At 39.2% G+C, this 20,658-nt stretch overlaps 1 protein-coding gene across 2 annotated transcripts in view; it reads right to left on the reverse strand.

Moving 5' to 3' along the window:
• TRAPPC8 (trafficking protein particle complex subunit 8) overlaps nt 1-12,055 on the reverse strand; it is a 77,281-nt gene extending 65,226 nt beyond the window's left edge. Inside the window, exons 1-2 of one of the 2 annotated variants that reach the window (XM_046024635.1) lie at nt 11,546-12,055; nt 3,938-4,132 (exon numbers count right to left, since the gene is read on the reverse strand). In XM_046024635.1, coding sequence (XP_045880591.1) covers nt 3,938-4,132; nt 11,546-11,702 — 352 coding nt within the window. In that variant the 5' untranslated portion in view covers nt 11,703-12,055. The remainder of the gene's footprint in view (nt 1-3,937; nt 4,133-11,545) is intronic. The other variant, XM_046024636.1, reaches the window with a different exon arrangement.
• Between the last annotated feature and the right edge of the window lie 8,603 nt (nt 12,056-20,658).

Here is a 20,658-nt window from a genome sequence, read left to right on the forward strand (position 1 = left end):
AATTCTCAACTATGCTCAATGAAAGAAAAAAAAATGAAGACAAAGACAGATTACAAAGATAGTATGTTCCAGACTTCTTTTATTTTGGGCAATGTGAAATTAAAAACTAAAGGATGATAAAATAACAGTGACTATTTCACCACAGCAACATCTTTCTATACAATTTCACCATTCTTCTACTTTCTTGTAGCTTGGCGTAATTGATAAATAATTCCTAGGACGATGAAAAACTGTAAAAGAGTTCAAGATATGAGAGAAACTAGAACACTAAGTTCCTATTTTCTACTAGTCATTTTTAAAATAATTGCCACTATTTTAGAGTGCTCTTTATGCTTTTTGCTCTTAAGTAAAAACTTAGGAGAAAATATTAAAGAATAAACGGGGCACCTGGATGCTCAGTCAGTTAAGCGTCTGCCTTTGGCTCAGGTCATGATCCTAGGATCCTGGGATTGAGCGCTGCATTGGACTCCCTGCTCAGCAGGAGCTTGTTTCTCCCTCTCCCTCTATCTGCTGCTACCCCTGCTTACGTATGCACTCTCTCTCTAATAAATAATAATTACAGGTACTTGGCTGGCTCAGTCTGTAGAGCATGTGACTCTTGATCTCAGGGTCTAAGTTCAAGCCCCACACTGGGCCTAGAGCTTACTTTAAAAAAAAAGGCAATAACTAAGTCCTAAAAAAAAACAAAATAATAAGAACGAACTAAGCCCAATATTTGGCTTTGAAATGAAGAAGTGAATAATATTTAATCTTAATACTGTAAAGAGTGAATATTAACCAAAAATTTTGAAAACTACACTAGGAAGATGGGGAAAGAAGAAGAGGGAATAATTAAGCTAACTCTTCATCAATTATAGGGCACCTGGGTGCCTCAGGTCATGATCCCAGGGTCTTGCAATGGAGTCCCGCATCAGGCTCCCTACTCAGCAGGGAGTCTGCTTCTCCCTTTGTCCCTCCTGCTACTGGTATTCTCTCTCCTTCTCTCTCTCAATCAAATAAATAAAATCTTAAAAAAAAAAAAAGAACGGGGCGCCTGGGTGGCTCAGTGGGTTAAAGCCTCTGCCTTCGGCTCAGGTCGTGATCCCAGAGTGCTGGGATCGAGCCCCACATGGGGCTCTCTGCTCAGCGGGAAACCTGCTTCCTCCTCTCTCTGCCTGCTTCTCTGCCTATTTATGTTCTCTGTCTGTCAAATAAGTAAATAAAATCTTTAAAAAAAAAAAAAGAACAAAAACTTCAAAAAAATCATCTATATTGAGAAATCAATAAATAAAATTTAAAACTGATTAAGCCATAGATAGCCACATACAGATATTACCTAAAAACACTAAATCAGGGACGCCTGGATGGCTCGGTTGGTTAAGCATCTGCCTTGGGCTCTGGTCACGATCCCAGGGTATTGGGATCCAGTACCGACCACATCGGCCTCCCTGTAGGGCAGGAAGTCTGCTTCTCCCTCTGCCTGCTGCCCCCCCCCCCCCCGGCTTGTGCTCTCTTGCTCAACTCACTCTCTCTCTCTAATAAATAAGTAAATAAATTTTTTTTAAAATCTAAAAAAAAACCCAAAAAACACTAAATCAAGGGACACTTAGGTGGTTCAGTCGGATAAGCATTCAACTCTTGATTTCGGCTCAGGTCATGCTCTCGGGGTTGTGAGATCAAGCCCTGCATTGAGGACCACACTGGGCTCTGCACTGGGTGTGGAACCTGCTTGAGATTCTCTCTCCCTCCCCCTCTGCCCCTTCCCATGATTACACACTCTCTCGCTCTTTCACTCTCTCTCTAAAATAAATAATAAATCTTAAAAACAAAACAAAACAAAAAACACTTAACTAAATACCAGAGGAATTGGTGGGGGAGGGGTGCGTGGGTGGTTCAGTCAGTTAAGCATCTGCCTTTGGCTCAGGTCATGATCCCAGGGTCCTGAAACTGAGCCCCAAGTCTGGCTCTCTCTCAGTGGGGAGCCAGCCCCTCCTGCTTGTGCTCTAACAAATAAAATCTTAAAAGAAAAAAAGGAACTGGTGGGGCAGAGACTCAGGGAGCACATCACGGTTTTTTCCGGTCTTTTCAGCATTTGATCTATGTGCACACATATTTCGATAAATTTTTTTTTCTTCATTTCGATAAACTTTTTTTTAATGAGACTTTTTTTTTTTTTTAGTATTTTATTCATTTGACAGAGAGAAATCACAACCAGGCAGAGAGGCAGGCAGAGAGAGAGGAGGAAGCAGGCTCCCTGTGGAGCAGAGAGCCCGATGCGGGACTCGATCCCAGGATTCTGGGATCATGACCTGAGCGGAAGGCAGAGGCTTTAACCCACTGCGCCACCCAGGCGCCCCTCATTTCGATAAATTTTTTAAAAGTAAAAGGTACTATGGATTTCGGAGGTTAGGAAGATATTTGCAATATAAAAAGGGACATTTTTTGGTTTTTAAATATGATAGCTAAGTCCACTCTGTACCTCTTAGCATTCTGGCATATCAGATAATGCCACATCTGTCATAATGCATTATGATTATAAGGTATTATAAATTAGAATGTATTATGAGTACTGATTTAGATGTTTATCTCCCCACCAGATTATGAACTCATATAATGTCCTATTTATTTCTATTATTGAGATGCAAGGTACATAAAAGGAAATCAGTATTTATTGTATGAATCACAGAAGTGTTAAAGACTCTGGGAAACAGAATCACAGGATTAAATTTCTAGGAAAGGCCTTAAGAAAGAATGTAAACAAATTCTCTTGAATTTGAAACCAAGTCTTAATAAGTGACTTATCCAAATTATCCAATTAACTAATGACTACAGTAGTATAAAAGCTTGAACACTCTGGCATTTATTGTCCTTCACATTTCAACATGAATTTCCCATGGTAACAGGGAAACAACAGGTCAAATTCCAACACTTACTCCCAGAAATATCTAAAATTTGTCTTGTCTTAAAACATATTATGCCAGGAACTGCTCAAAATACGTTAAGTTAAAATTCAGATTCTTTTAATGTGTAAAAGATAACCATAATATTCTAAACTTAAAATACTCGAATTAACTTTCGCTGGAATTAAAGCTAATAACATAGAAAGACATCTAAACAAAATAATTCTACAAATATTTCTAACTATATAAGTGAGACCAATTAACTTTGTGACCTAAAAGATATCACTTAAATTCTCTTTGAATGTTTAAGGAAATCTTTAAATATGCGATTAGGTGTTAAAATATTAGATTATAAATTATACCAACCTAAAAAGGTTATTTTATTAGGTTGCTGAAATATCCTGATTAGATGATGTACTTTTAATCTTTTCCCTCTAAAGGTCTATTCCATGTCTCTAATCTTTTGCATTCGAGAAAGAGTCACACCAAGCACTGCCAACTCATTTTGCATATTAATATATTTCACCTACCAATCTTACTAAGAAAATACCATTTAAATCATATTAGTAGACTTTAAAAAGATTAAATATTTATTCATATATTATAAAAATTTCTTCAATAGCTGGATAAAAAATAAAATAAACTTAATGCTTTAGTATTACTTATGTCATAAAAAACACTTTTTGGTCTACTGCTAGTTCTTTCATTCAAGAAATATTATGCATATGTTTTCAACATTATTTTAAGCCCCAGAAAGAAAGAAAATAAAGTGCCAAAGTCCCTGCCCTCATGGAGCCTTCTATTAACTTTACAAGTAGAATTCTAAAAACATTCTCATTATAAAAAAAATAAAATGAAATCATGTAATTCATAGTTGGCTGTTTACTTGACTATAACCTCCGTAAAAGCAAGTACTATTTTTTTCCACAACTGTATTCCCAGCCTCTAGCACCCAGTAGGCATGTAAGTGTTTGTTGAATGATTTCCAAGACACAGAACTGCTTTTCTAACAAAAGAAAACTTCACTTAAATAATAATAAAAAAAACTTGTTACATACCACTGATGTTGAGGTCATAATCTCCTGCTGTAATCACATTAGCTACTAATCCTTCCGCAGGTTGACTGCCAGAAACAACATCATTCAAAAGCTTCCGAATGGCTCCAGGCTGAGGTGGTTGGGTGATAATGTTGCTTACTGCTATCTTCAGATTTTTTATTACATGGAGCTGATTATTAGGATCTCTCATATGAACTTAAAAAACAAAACAAAACAAAAAAACTTGAAATTAATTCTATGCAATGCATAACAACCCAAGTATAACAACAGCAATAAACAACTGAGTTAATACTTCACAAAAAGAATACTCAAATCAGAAACCAGAGGGACACCTAGGTGGTTCAGTCAGTTAAGCGTTTGCCTTTGGTTCAGGTCATGATCCCAGGGTCCTGGGATTAAGTCCTGCATCTGGCTCCCTGCTCAGCGGGGAGTTCCCTCTCCCTCAGCACCCCCCCCCCCCCGCCCAGCTTGTGGTTCTTCTCTCTCTGTCAAATTTTTTTAAAAAATCTTTAAAAAGGAAGGTGGCACTTGGGTAGCTCAGTTGGCTGATCATCTGCCTTCAGCTCAGGTCAAGATCCCGGGTCCTAGGATCCAGTCCCATGTCAGGCTCTCTGCTCAGTGGGGAGCCTACTTCTCCCTCCCCCTCTGCCTGCTGCTCCCCCTGCTTGTGCCCTCTGTCAAATAAATAAAATCTTTAAAAAAAAAAAAAAAAAAAAAAAACAAGAAACAAGAAATTCCAAATGGAAGAGTTGAACAGTCTTCCACAAATACAACTGACTTAGAACACTTCCTTATATACCAAAAGGACTAGATAGACAGTCTAACCTAACTGCTGCTAACCTAACCTAATGCTAACTGCTCACAACTTTTTGATTTGTGGGTTCTTTCCTTCCCCCTATGTTTGGAATTGCCAGGGACCAATCCCCATCAATACCAAACCCCTAATTCTCACCTCACCCTCAGTCCAGTGCAGGGCAGTGTGACCTGTGAGATCTATGGTACCAATGCTGAAGAAAGGGAAATTAATTAAGTGCTGCCTGTGGGCTTCCTCTGCTTCTCCTAGCATACTGACTGCATTCCCAGCCCTATTCCACTGATCAGAAAGTCAGTGGCCACCCTGGTCCAGCATGTTGATAGTGGGGAGGCTGTGCATGTGCTAGAACATGGGGTATATGGAAACTCTGTATTCTCTGCTCAATTTCACAATGAACCTAAAACTGCTCAAAACAAACAAACAAACAAACAAACAAACAAAAAGTCTAGGGGCTCCTGGGTGGCTCAGTGGGTTAAAGTTAAAGGCAGGTTAAATGACCTGCCTTCAGCTCAGGTCATGATCCCAGGGTCCTGGGATCGAGCCCTGCATCAGGCTCTCTGCTCAGCAGGAAGCCTGTTTCCCTTCCTCTCTCTGCCTGCCTCTCTGCCCACTTGTAATCTCTCTCTGTCAAATAAATAAATAAAATCTTAAAAAAAAAAAAAGCCTACTAAAACAAAACAGAACAAATCACAACACGCAGATCCCTTCTCCCACCCCAATACCTCCTGACTCCTCCAACCACTATAGGCCTTGCCTTAGCCTATAGGATTTATAACCAGTGGTTCAAAACTTTTGAGAGAACGGATTTGCAGGAGACTGTAACAAGAAGACAGTGTCCACAGTGCACAGTAGGAAATGCGAGCATATTTTTTCACATAAATATAATCGGACAAGAAGATTAGTTTCCACGATAATATTAAAAGCAGTCCATCATATTAAGGACTCAACTTTCAGAGTGAGACTTTCTTTAAATCTAACCCACCACATGTTAACTGGATTATCCTAAATAACTTTTTAACTTATCGATGCTTCAATTTCCTCATCTCTAGCATATAAATTCATGCCTCCTTCACAGGTTTATTTTTTAAGAATTTAGATGAGCTATTTTTAATGAGATGGTAAGTATAAAGCAATGAGTATCACACCCGCCACGTACATAACTATACAGATAGGCACTCAAGAACTGATGACAGCAGCAGGTATCACATATACTATTTCAAGTATGACATGGATCATTCTATACAAATAAAAGGCGACTTGGAAAACTGGCTCTGGGTACCTACCCACAAAAAACCGACACTTTTTCCTCAAGGGAGAATCTTTATATCAAGCTTTTAAGTTCAGGCCTGCCTATATTTTAAATAAAATTACATCAAATGTCTTCCTAAATTTCCTAGGTGTCTTCTCTGTTGACATCTAACTTTTAAATTAACAAACATAATCTTTTAAAAATAGTATATATGGGTGCACCTGAGTGGCTCAGTCATTAAGCATCTGTGTTCACTTCAGGTCATGATCCCAGAGTCCTGGGATTGAGCCCAGCACCGGGCTCCCCGCTCAGCAGGAAGCCCACTTCTCCCTCTTTTACTCCCCATGCTTGTGTTCCCTCCCTCACTGGCTGTCAAATGAATAAATAAAATCTTTTTTAAAAAAATTAAAAATAAAAATAGTATATAGGTATAAATATGTGCACTTGTAAGAATACATATATAGAAAGTATACATGCAAATTCCATTATAATGATTGCCCACGATGAAAGAAACTTCAATTGTATGTTTGATTTCTTGTTAAAGGAAAAATTACAATGTAAATATGACATGGAGATTAATATTAGTTGGTTCTGCATAGTAGGGAGCTGGGTAGTAGGAAATTCGCTTCTCTGAATTCTTCATTGTTTGTCTTCTAGTTTAAATAAACACACGCAAGCCTCTCTCCCTAATTAAACTTCAAAGACAGTCCAACTATGAAATAGAAAAAAATGAAAAATATGAAAATACCGTGTTGTATTTCTGATATTTTAAGAAGCTACTGTGTAAGTATTCTCCCCAAAGTTGGTCTATAATTGTCAAATAAAATAAGTAGCTATGTGTGTATTAAATGTTTCTCAAAATTTTAAATTGGTTAATTATTTTTTAGTATTCCTAAGTGTTAACTCAAAAAAAGACATTCTAGTGGTACCTGCCTGGCTCAGTCCATTAAGCACCTGACTTTTGGTCTGTGGGGGGAGGGGGGCGTTGTGAGTTAGAGCTGCACAGTGAAGGTAAAGATTACTTTAAAAAAAAAAAAAAGCATTCTAGTTTTGCCCTTTGTTTAGAGGTAATTTATTAGGTATCCTACTAATAAATCCAGAAATGAGTTAACAGATGTGGCAGCCAGCTTCTGAAATGGTCCCTAATGAACCCATACTTTGTGTTACACATACTCTTGTGTAGTCCCTTCCCACATTCCAGGGTTGGCATGTGTGACCAAAGAACACAGCAAAAACAAGGGCATATTACTTCTGAAATAAGGTTACAAGAGTACACTCCTATCACGGGTTCTCTCATCACTCCCTTTGAGAGAATCTAACTGCCTCACCATGAGGACACTCAGGGAGCCTGTGGAGAGTCCTACAGGGCACAGAACAGAGGTCTCAGGACAACATCTAGTGAGGAAATGAGACTTGCCAACAATCACATGAGTGAGCTTGAAAAAGATCCTCCAGCCCCTGATGACTATGGTCTCGGCCAATAGTTCCACTACAACCTCAAGAAAGACCCTGAGCCAGAGCCACCCAGCTAAGCTACTTCAAGATGCCTGAGAAACTGGGAGGTAATAAATGCTTTTTTCCCCACCAAGGTGCTAAATTTTGGGGTGATTTGTTATACAACAACAGATAAGTAAAACATGGGAGTATCACAAAACTAACCTAATAAAAAGGAAAATAAGAGCTAAGAATGATTAAGAGAAAAGCTCTTAAAAAAATCACATACAAAAAAATTCAAAAGCTTGGCTTCACTAACAGTACAGGATCACAAAAGCTGACTTTATAGATCACATAACACCTCAATTTCAAAATAAAATTCAGCTCTATTACCGTCTTAATTTTTATGTTACCATATAATTTCTTGAATACTGTTATTATAAAGTAACATTTCCCAGTATGTGCAGTTCCATGGAATACTCTTTCCTCAAGCTAGTTAAGAGCTGTTTTAGAAAAATTAATTCCATATAAATTTGAGAAGTAGAGAATTAAGTTTTTAAAATGTCTCTTTATACCAGGTCTTCCCAGAGCTTTTAATATGTTAAATGACACTGTAATTCTCCCAAACACATCTATTAGAAGGAAACTTATTTGATCACAAAATTCATTTCCAGAGAATGTATAACACATCGGGTGTTCTATGGCATAAATTTTAAAAATGAAATAATGGTATCTTTTATGTTTTTACCTAGCACAAGAAACTTCACCTGTTTTATCTCAATTGCTGGGGGGGGAAAACCCAACTTGCACAAAAAAATGACACAAACAATATATATATGTATCTAAATTTTGAAAACTTGGCTTGAATTTATCATTTGGTTCTTGAAGTAGTTAAGACTGATGAATATTTTTTGAAAATTAATAACTTTTTAAAAGAAACTTAAAAAAACTAGAGGCAGTGAGTATCATTCAAAGGGTACATTCTACATTCTACTCTTTTTAAACCCTTAAATAAATTTAGTCAATTTAAAATAATAATAAATACCTTTTGAAAGCAAAAACCAAATACTTTCAAAAGCTGGTGTTTAAGTGAAATTTCCTTATAAATGTCTGAATGATGTGCTGAAAACCACTTAGAATTATTGAAGAATTATCACTATGACAGCAAAAACAGTGAGGTTTGGTTAGGTAATACTATCACCATTATTCGTTGAAATGGATGGCCAGTGGAAATTTCTCAAGCGGTATTAAGATTACAAACTTTGTGTTGAAATGACACAAATATATTCTTTAAGTCTCAAATATAATGAGACAAATTAGATCTAGCATAATGATCGTAAAATTATAACACTATGATTTAATATAAAGAAATACTTGCTGGGTTTAAAAAATTTATCCAAGGAATCTAGAATGGTTCTCCACCACCTAATACATCAAGTCTAAACTCTATTTTTGAGGTGTTACACATGCACAGCATTCAAATTTGTTTTCTCAACTCTCCCATTACAGCTTTACACCAGGTTTTTCTACTGACATCTTAAAAAAGAAAAAAGACCCAAAAAAGTCCCCTGGAAATACTCAACAGTGTACGTTGCCACCCCCGTAGTCAAAGCAAGTTTTGACCTCAAATACCTGCAGGCCAGAAATGGAGTCCAATTTTTTTAACATTCCTTTCTCCTTCTAAGGAAATTTTAGCTGTTGTGGTTAGTTGTATTCTTAAATTATGTGCTTAAGTTATAGTCTCATGCCTCATTGCCTAAAGATAAGCTAACTTAGAGGAGTCCCCACACTTGAGACCAAAAAAAAAAAAAAAAAAGTAGCCTTTTCTGGATGGCAAAGAACCCCAAAATTTATTCACCAGCAAAAAAATTAAACCACAGAAAAATTAAGTCCTTTTCGCCGAATTTCTAATACCACCACCAAAGTCTATTTCTAATCATTTTAACCTTTGAAATGGCTATCAACTCCTATTTATTCTTAAACACCAAATAATTCCAATCTCCCCAATTTGCTACCCTTGCTCAAGAATCTGTGACTGTCACACACTTAACAATTAGATATGAAATCCAAAATCTCTTTCCTAGAATTCAAGACCCTCCCTTATCTAGGCATCTTCCCTTACTATCTTACACTCTGATAGGGACAGTTTCCTCACTGTTCCCCAACCACTCAATCATAATTTATACCTTTTGCCCATGCTGTTCTAACTTCATCCCCCTCCTCAACAGGGAATGCTGGCACTTTTCCTTTCCATCAACTTTCTACTTAACCATGAAAGTCCAATTCATTGTATTTCTTCCCTAAATCTTTTGCAGTTTACAAAAGGAAATCAGAATACTGAAGTGAGCCCTTATTCACTGCAGAAGGCAGAAGCCAGATGTGGCCATTGGGCAATTGAAATGTCTAGTCCAAACTAAAATATAAATAATAAAAATGTTTAAATGCATACCAAAGTTCAGACTTAGCAACAGAAAAAATGTAAAATACAAAGATATTTTATACTGATTACATGTTGAAATGCTAGAATTTGGGAAATATTAAAACTAATTTCACCTGGTTTTCTACTTTTTTACAGTGTGACTACTAAATAATTTAAAATTGTGTATGTGAATACCATTGTATTTCTACTGGACAGCACTGTTCTCTAGTGTGAATAAACGATCCTATTGCCAGGAGATAAGATGACTTAAGAACCCCTTGAGTCACACTGCCTGTTTTTAAATTTTTCCTACCTTGAAGACTGTGGACAAGTTAACATCTCTATGCTTCAATGTTCCCAAACTTAATATGGTGATAAGTTAGCTACCTAACAGGATTCAATGAGAACTAAAAGAGAAAAGCTAAATACAGCAGGTATCAAGTATTAGCATTATTATTCTTTATTAACAAAGCAGGAAAGAGCATACATATCAAACAGATTCTCACATTTTTTAAAAGACTTTAAGAATGTAGGGCACTTTGTTGTTCTTGTTGATTTAGTGTAACACTGGAGGAGCTGAGACTGATGGCTAAGGTAGAAGCTGAAGAAATCCAACGGTTCCCAAACATTTTTTGGACAGCTCCTGCTCTCCTTTAAATAATAAAGTGAACTTAGGGAGCTATTCTCCCAAAGAATACACACCTGTAGCATGCAAACATAAATTTATGGCACAGCATATTTTGTGGAAAAATCATCATAACCAAATAATAAGCATAGTCGTTCGCCTGATAGAGCCTTGTTACAGAACCCTTCATTATATACAGACCTTAACAAAGAACTTCACCTATACTTTATGCTCTGTTCACAAAGAAAGATATATTATTGGTTAAATACTCAGGAGTTTTATTAGGCTTATTTCTCCCTAATAAAGAAACTAAAGGTGGAGAAAACAGGTAACTCTTAAATAAAAGACACGTATCTCTTGTTGATTAAACTTTTATCTGAAAAACTAAATTTTAGGACTTTTCCATTCCTATAAACCTATTCAACACCAACTATTTAGATTAATCACAACTTGTCCTTACTTCCTCATCCATCAAGGCTATTACAAGTTATAACTTTCTAATTTTTTTTCGGAAGCGGTTAAGTATTATATACCTACTAAAATGTTTATATTTTCAAAGAAAATACATAAAATAACTGATGAGAAGCTTAGAAAAAGTAAGGCCCCATTACCCAAAGAATGTAATATTCAAGACAACTCTGAAAGTCCAGTTTAACACCCAGAGGAAGATGATTCGTCTTCTTTGCTAAGACCTCGTCGGTCTAAGAGGCGGCATCTTCCTACCTTCACTCGCCTTGCAACTTCCTAATTCCCTCCCTATGGCCGTTGGAAATCGTCTCAACGCCCTTCTCCGGGGCTCATGTTTTTCTTTAGACTAATTACCCGGCTTGTCCCGGGGAAGAAGGAAAGCGCCCAGAGTAACTGGAGGTTAGGACCGCGCAGTCTTGACAACCTCGCTCATGGCCCCTCCCCCAGCCGCCGCCGGAGACACCGCGGGGCCCCAGCCCCAGACGCCACTCTACCGGCTCCAAGATGTAAACATCGCCCTTTTCTTCCCTGCCCGCTCCCCACTTCCTTCTCCGGCCCTGTTTGAGGGAGCACAGTGAAAAAGGGAGGAGACCACATACCCTCCGAAGTGAGGCGAGAGAAGGGCTTAAGCAACTCCGCGAAGCTAAGGTGATTGAGACGAGTGAGCCGCTCGGCTTCGTCGCTGCACAGAGCGGCGACACAGGGGACGAAGGAGTCCGGGATTAGCTCCTGCACTGATTGCACACACTGGGCCATCGCCGCGGCGCCCGCCCTCCGGCCCACTCTCAGAGGCTGATCCTGCGGCTGCAGCAGCTACTGCCGCCGCCCGCCGGCCTAACCCGGCCGGGCGGGGCCCCACACTGAAGCCTTGAGACCCACAGAAGGAACAGACGCCGCTCCCTCGGCTCCCGGCCACACAGCACCGACCCCTCCCCGGCACCGCCGCTCCTCAGGGCTCGCCCCGGCGTCCTCGCATTACACCCCGATAGGTGGAGACGCCGACAATCGCCAGTTAATCCTCCCGACGGCAAAACCTTGGTCACTGCCCGACCGGAACCGCCATATTGAGGCCGAACCCTGACCCACCGGCAGTACCCGTCCCGGCAGGCCCCGCGCTCGCCCCTCACGTGACGGTATTAAAGGAGGCGATGGGGGCGGAGGGAAGAGCCGAGGAGAGGGAAGTGGAGAGCCACAGAGGCCGATAGGAAGGCTGGCGCCGGAAATGGTGCGATGGGTGGGCCTCTACGGGGAGGGACGGGGCTACCAGCGCGGTGGGCGGAGCTAAAGAGGAGACGAGCCACTCTAAGCCTGGTTCTCAGGGTGGCGCTTGGCAAAGCCAAGGGAGGTGCTAGGGGCGAACGTACAGGTTAGCGTTCGAGATCCGTGCTGTCACAGTGGTGGGGGCGCTCGCTCGCTTTACGCCCGAGCCGGGTCTGTTTGGAGCCCCAAAAGCTCTCCCTAAAAACAGTGGGCAAATAATGTGGCTGTTCGCTCTGCTTCCCGAGCTCCGGGTAGAACAGCAAGGGCACCTGCTCACGGAAGAGTGGTTCCCGCGGCGCCGGCCTGAACAGAGCTGGTATCGCTTGAACGCAGCCGTGCTTTTAGAAACGGACTACCACGAACGAACGTGGACTCTACCAGTGAGCAGAGCTGTGCGCTCTTGTGGGTGCTGCAGTTGACGCGAGTGTAAGGGGAAGCTCGCGCTGCTGCGGAGAGAGTGTGCTTGCAAACGTCTGAGTCTTTCGTCCGCAGCCGCGTCTCCTTTATTTCACTATGCTGGCAGGTTTTCTTGGGAGCCGTGGAGGTGTGGGAAGCAAGTAATTCCTTAACTAATGGAGTCGTAAACTGGCTTCGGTTCTTAGCGTTCCCTTTTAGAGAGTATTCCTTTACATAAATAGAAGTGAATGAAAGGGATTCTACTATCGTGTCACGGAATTGCTTGAATTCCTTCTGAGTTGTTTGCCAAAAACATAAAGCAAGGAAAAATACAACGCTCTATCGCAGTCTTATGGTACCTTGATTTAAAGGAGGCTTCCCCAACACGAGTATCTCCAATTGTCGGATCGTTTGGCGCCTTGAGGTTTTTACCGTAGTAAGAACTTACGACAGGCAAGAGGTATCCTTCCTCCCGTAAATTGAGATGGGAGGTAGGAAAGGATAAAAGGACGGAAGGACTTGTCAGCTTAGCCACGAATCAATTTAGAAAAGATAACGGGCAAGTTGAGGATTTGGAAATTCATTTTAAAACTATTTGTGTCTGAGCGCCTCTTGGAAATTCTTCTTGTATTCCCAGGAGTACACGTTCCCTTTTGAATACCTCAGATCCCAATTCTTATGTGAGAATCCGTACAAGTGAGTATAACTCAAGTTACATATTTTTCTGGTCAAGAGGGCTCCTCAGGCAGGCATACTACTTTATTTAGCACTCAGCTCAAAGAAAGAGTTAAAAAGGCAACATACTTTTTACACTAAAGTTAAAACTCGTTGTATTAGCCTGAGAAGGACTTTCAAGAGTAATTTAGACCCAATGAACTTTTTTGAGATAGTCACATTCCATAAAATTCATCCCTTTAAAGTATACGTTTCAGTGGCTTCTAGTATATTTGAAGTGGAACAACCATTGCTTCTAATTCCAGGACATTGTCATCACCCTAAAAAGAAGCTTGGTACACATTAGCAGTCAGTCTATACTCCTCACCCTTCCACCCCTGGAACTCACTAATATACTTTCTGTCTTTATAGATTTACTTATCCTGAATGTTACATATAAATGGAATTATACAATATGTGACTTGTGTCTGGCTTTCTTCACTTAGCATAATGTTTTGAAGGTTCATCCATGTTGTAGCATGTATCACTATTTCATTCCTTTTTATGGCTGACCCTAAATGGATTTTTGTCTTATGCATTGACTTTACAGTCTAACACCACATTCACACATAGTGTATCCAGTGAGTAACTCACTGTAAAAATCTATTTCTTCCCTAGTCTCTCCTGTTCTTCTAAGGTGTTCATCTTCTAAGATGTCCTATCTAAAGGTTAATGCTGAGTCACTACCACATCTGCTTTCCAGGCTGCAGGAATGGAAAAAAAGAGAATGGAAAATCACATGGTTAATGGTTTAGGATCAAATTGTATTAATGCATTCAATAATTTCACTCACATCCCACTGGCCTCAGTGAGTCTCACGATCATACATAACTCCAACAGGGACTGCAAAATGTAGGCTTCTCTTATTAAACGAAGAGGAGATGGAATATTATTTAAAAAGTCAAAGGTGCCCACCACACTTTATTAGGAATGAGGTATCCTGCAGAATGTATTTGTATAGGGTCCAAGATATCACAAATCTCTCATTTCTCTGGACACTGTCCGTTTTTCATCACACATCCTCTGGACTATTCACTGTGTCCAGGAAAAGTGAGATGCTATGGTTGTCCAGGCTTTGGACATTTGCCCCCCCCCCCAAAGTCAAGAGGATAGGGTCTATCACTAAAAGGGAGGCAACTTGTTGGACAAAAGAGTTAACAATAACACAAACAACTAAAGACCTCTTTTTCAATATTAAATATGAGAACCAGCTTCCTTCTCTCCCCAAAATAAAAGAATGCCATAAAATTTATGCTAAGCCAATGGGCTTATATTTATATCTATACTGTGTTATCAAACATTCATTGATTGTTTTATTTTATATGTATGGTATTGCCGGTCTCTTCTGATGGCTGGTGAAGTCAAGTTTAAAGAACACAGACACTGAAGTCAGAGAGGGGGTCCGAAAATAGTGCTACCACTTGTGGATAGAAGTAGTATCACCATTATTGGTCACTATCTACCAAGCATAATTTTTGATATTCTCTGCTGCTTCTGCTTCTCACATAAACCCTGAGAAGTGCATGCACTGCCAATTCTCAGATGTAAAAACTGAAGCACAGAACAGTTTATTAATTTCCCCAAAGGTAATCAGCACTGGAGCCAGGAAGAGAACCAGCACAGTTTAACCCTAGAGATGTGAAAACTAAATTGTTTTTCCATGATTTCTTCCTTTGAAAGCAACTCCAGAAATTGAGCAAGAAATCTGTGGCTTTTGACAAATCCCTTATCTTTTCTGAGCCTCACATTCTTTACCTGTAAGCTTAGAAAGTTGGAGCTAGAAGATTTCTTGTATTCATTTCAATGTGAAGATCTGAGAATCTATTATTCTTTCCATTATTATTAAATTTCATCGTGTCAACGGTAGATGGCGCTATTGAGTATCGGCTTTAAAACCTGGTTTAAAAACCACTCTAATTACTGAGTGCATAGTTATCACATAGGTAATACGTACCTGTATATCAGAGCATTGGAGGTCGGGGGATACCCAGCATATTTATACGTTAAAAGTTTTTTAAGCTCAAAGATTTTACATTATATTTCTTTAAAACTCGAGGAAGGGGGCGGATGGGTGGCGGTTAAAGCCTCTGCCTTCCACTCAGATCATGATCCCAGAATCTCAACAGGGAGCCAGCTTCCCCCCCTCTCTCTGCCTGCTTCTCTGCCTACTTTTGATCTCTGTCTGTCCGATAAATAAATAAAATTTTTTAAAAAAATAAAAAAGAACTCTAGGAGGAAAAAATGACTTAAATATATAATCCATATATTGGCCCCCCTTTTTAATTTTATTTACTGCACTGGAATGTTTTAAAATTATTTATTAATGTTCTAAAATTAACATGGCATCCATTTCCTGATTATTTTAAGGGTGAATCATAGCTACAATTTTGCACTCCAAAGCCCATAATTCTATTTTTTTCATTTATTTATTTTTATTGACATATATTATTTGTTTCATGGGCACAGGTCTGTGATTCATCAGTCTTACACAATTCACAGCACTCACCATCGCACATGCCCTCCTCAGTATCCATCAGACCCCCACCCCATTCCTCCCACCCACCTCCACTCCAGCAACCCTCAGTTTGTTTCCTGAGATTAAGAGTCTCTTATGGTTTGTCTCCCTCTCTGGTTTCATCCCATTTGATTTTTTCCTCTCTTCCCCATGATCCCTCTGCCTGCTTTTTCAAATTCTACATATCAAGCGAGATCATATGATAATTGTCTTTTTCTGATTGACTTAGTTCGCTTAGCATAATACCCTCTAGTTCCATCCACATCATTGCAAATGGCAAGATTTCAATTTTTGATGGCTGCATAATATTCCATCATATATATATATACACCAGTCTTCTTTATCCATTCATCTGTCAATGGACATCTAGGCACTTTCCACAGTTTGGCTATTGTGGACATTGCTGCTATTAAACATTGGGGTACACATGCCCCTTCAGATCATGACATTTGTATCTTTGGGGTAAATGCCCAGTAGTGCAATTACTGGGTAGTACAGTAGCTATATTTTCAACTTTTTGAGGAGCCTCCATACTGTTCCAGAGTGGCTGCACTGGCTTGCATTCCCACCAGCAGTGTAAGAGAGTCCCCCTTTCTCCACATCCTCACCAACATCTGTCATTTGCTGACTTGTTAATTATTATCCAGTCTGACTGGTGTGAGGTGGTATCTCATTGAGGTTTTGATTTGTATTTCCCTGATGCTGAGTGATGTTGAGCACTTTTTCATGTGTCTCTTGGCCGTTTGGATGTCTTCTTTGCAGAAAAGTCTGTTCGAGTCTTCTGACCATTTCTTGTTCTGATTATTTGTTCTTTGGGTGTTGAGTTTGATAAAGTCTTTATAGAGTTTGAGTACTAGCCCTTTATCTGATATGTCATATGCAAATATCTTCTCCCATTTTGTTCATTGTCTTTTGGTTTTGTTGATTGTTTCCTTTGCTGTGCAAAAGCTTTTTATCTTGATGAAGTCCCAATAACTCAATTTTGTCCTTGTTCCCCTTGCTTTTGGGGATATTTCTAGGAAGAAGTTGCTGTGGATTGAAAAGGTTGCTGCCTGTGTTATCCTCAAAGATTTTGATGGATTCCTGTGTCACATTCAGGTCTTTCATCCACTTTGAGTCTGTTTTTGTGTGTGGTATAAGGAAATGGTCCAGTTTCATTCTTCTGCATGTGGCTGTCCAATTTCCCCATCACCATTTGTTGAAGAGACTGTCTTTTTTTCCATTGTTGAAGATTAGTTGATTATGGAGTTGAGGGTCCACTTCTGGGCTCTCTATTCTGTTCCATTGATCTATGTGTCTGTCTTTGTGCCAGTACCATACTGTCTTGATGATTATACCTTTGTAATAGAGCTTGAAGTTTGGAATTTTGATGCCACCAGCTTTGCTTCTCTTTTCAACATTCCTATGGATATTCGGGGTCTTTTCTGGTAACATATAAATTTTAGGTTTATTTATTCCATTTCTGTTGATGGTATTTTGATAGAGATTGCATTAAATGTGTAGATCGCTCTGGGTAGCCTAGACATTTTCACAATATTTGTTCTTCCAATCCCTGAGCATGAAACGTTTTTCCATTTCTTTGTGTCTTTCTCAGTTTCTTTCATGAGTATTCTATAGTTTTCTGAGTACAGATTCTTTGTCTCTTTGTTTAGATTTATTCCTAGGTATCTTATGGTTTGGGGTGCAATTGTAAATGGAATTGACTTCTTTATTTCTCTTTCTTCTGTCTTGTTGTTGATGTATAGAAATGCAAGTGATTTCTGTGCAATTGGTTTTATATCCTGCCACTTTACTGAATTCTTGTATTAGTTCTAGCAGTTTTTGGGGGGAGTCTTTTGGGTTTTCCACATGAAGTATCATCATCTGCAAAGAGTGAGAGTTTGACTTCTTTGCTGAATCAGATGCCCATAATTCTATTTCATACTTATGATAGGGATTTAAGCTCCATATAAGTCTTCTTTAATTAAATCTGTAGGTAAAAATCTTTTATAAGTATTTTTCTCCCTTATGCTTCTAAAATAAGAGATAATTTTTTTTAAAGATTTTATTTATTTATTTATTTTTTTAAGATTTTATTTATTTATTTGACAGACAGAGATCACAAGTAGGCAGAGAGGCAGGCAGAGAGAGAGGAGGAAGCAGGCTCTCCACAGAGCAGAGAGCCCGATGCGGGGCTCGATCCCAGGACCCTGAGATCATGACCTGAGCCGAAGGCAGAGGCTTTAACCCACTGAGCCACCCAGGCGCCCCTAAAGATGTTATTTATTTATTTGACAGAGAGAGATCACAAGTAGGCAGAGAGGCAAGCAGAGAGAGAGAGGAAGGTAAACAGGCTCCCCGCAGAGCAGAGATCCCGATGCGGGGCTCGATCCCAGCACCCTGGGATCACGACCCGAGCCGAAGGCAGAGGCTTTAACGCACTGAGCCACCCAGGTGCCCCAAAAATAAGAGATAATATTAATGCTTGCTTTTTTTACTATTTGCTTTTAAGTTATGTATTTTTACTTCCCAAAACTGAGTAAGAATGTAGCAATAATCCATATTATACTCAGTGGTGAAATATAAGAATCATTTACTCTAAAACCAGGATAAAAAAAAGATATCCATTATCACTGTTTCTATTCAGTACTTTTCTAGCTTTCTATAAGAGCAGCTAAAGAAGAAAAAAAGAAGCAAAACTTACAGATTTCAAAAGGAAGAAACAAGGAGCACCTGGGTAGTGCAATCAGTAAAGCTTCCGACTCTTGGTTTTACCTCAGGTCATGATCTCAGGGTCATAATATTGAGCCCCATGTCAGGCTCCAGGCTCAGTGAGGTGTCTGCTAAAGTTTCTCTCTCCCTCTCCCTCTGCCCTTCCCTGTGCTAGCTCTCTCTCTCTCTAAAATAAATAAATAAACCTTAAAACATAACAAAACAAAAAAAGAAAATGAAGAAACAAAATTGTACTCATTTTAGGGGTGCTTCAGTGGCTTAAACGGTTAAACATCTCGGTTTGGCTCAGGTCATGATCCCAGAGTCCTGGGATCAAGCCCTGCATCGTTGGGCTCCCTGCTCAGCGGCAAATCTGCTTCTCCCTCTCCCACTGCCCTTCCCCCTGCTTGTGTTCCACCCCCTTGTAAATAAATAAATAATGTCTCTTTTAAAAAGTATACTCACTTGGGAATGATACAGTGAACTAAGTATATAGGTACCTTCATCGTATATATGTGGCTATTCATCTCTTCATTTGCCTCCCAGAAGTAGAAGGCCCAACTCATATTTTTAGGTCTTAGACCTAAGGCATCATTTGACTTGGTTTTGGTCAGCTAGGCATAGCTTATAAGAATCCTATCTGAAAGTGTGTTTTATGAGAAAACATGTTTTTGAAGAACTTTAATTTATGCTCTCATTGGTGGTGGTAGAAGCACCATGAAGAAGTCAATTCTACCAGAATTAATCCATAGGTTCAATGCAATTTCAATCAAAATACCCACAGAGATTTTATGGAATTTGACAAACTAATCCTAAAATCCATATTTAAGACCAAAGTTCTAAGAATAGTTAGATAATTTTGAAGGCAAATAGCAAGGGATTTATTCTACCAGGAAGCCAGACACACTACGATTATAACACAGTTATTAAAAGACAAACGTAGATGAGTAGATCAATGGAATAGAATAGAGAGATGCAGGATAGACCAACCTGAAACATGAACAAGGCAATGCAGGAAGGATGAATTATTCAATAAATGGTGCTTTAATAATTGGTTATCTCTTTGAAACAAAAACCCAATTCATTAAAAAAAAATCAGATCGGGTGGAATAAAGATGCAAATAATAATAGCAAACACTTACTTGATGCCTCTTATGTACGTACCTGCTATAGTTTTAAGCATTTTACATATACCAACTCTTATTCCTCCTAACAGCCCTATGTAGTAGGTACTGTTAATATCATCTCATTTCATAAATGAGGAAACTGAAGGAAAAGAGGTTAGTTAAATTATCTCAGAGCCGTAAGTAGAATAGCTGTGGTTTGAACTTAGGTAATCTACCTCCTCAATCTGTTTTAATATGGTATACACTGATACACTATACTGCCTTCCTTTCACACATCTTTTTTTTTTTAAGATTTTATTTGTTTAATTAGAAGAGAGCAAAAGGAAAAGCAATAGGAAAGGGAGAGAGAGAATCTCAAGCAAACTCTGCGCCAAGCATGGAGCCCCATGCAGGACTCTATCTCACGACCCCAAGATCATAACCTGAGCCAAAATCAGAGTTGGATACGTGGGGCACATGGGTGGCTCAAGTCATTAAGTGTCTGCCATCAGCTCAGGTTCGGAGCCCTACATCAGCCTCCCTGCTCATCGGGAAGCCTGCTTCTCCCTCTCCCCTTCCTCCTGCTTGGGTTCCCTCTCTCGTTGTGTTTCTCTGTGTCAAATAAATAAATAAAATCTTTAAAAAAAAAAAGAGTTGGATGCTTAACTGACTGATTCACCCAGATGCCCCTAGGAGGGACAGATTTCTTAAACAAGATTCCAAAAGTGCTTATCCTAACAGAAAAGATTGATAATTGAATTTAAGATCTTTTTTTCATCAAAAGACCACAAAGATAGCAAAAATACAAGCTACAAATGTGAAAAATACATATCTACACTAAACTATGATTAATAAGAAAAAAAGAAACAATACAATGGAAAAATAGACAAGTGACAGAAAGTCATTTCACAAAAGAGGAAACTTGAACTGTCAGTAAACATTTAGATATTCTCAAGGTTAAAAAAAAAATGGGCAAAGGGGCGCCTGGGTGGCTCAGTTGGTTAAGCAACTGCCTTCAGCTCAGGTCATG

Source organism: Meles meles, chromosome 12 (assembly GCF_922984935.1).
Source record: "Meles meles chromosome 12, mMelMel3.1 paternal haplotype, whole genome shotgun sequence".
NCBI lineage: Eukaryota > Metazoa > Chordata > Mammalia > Carnivora > Mustelidae > Meles > Meles meles.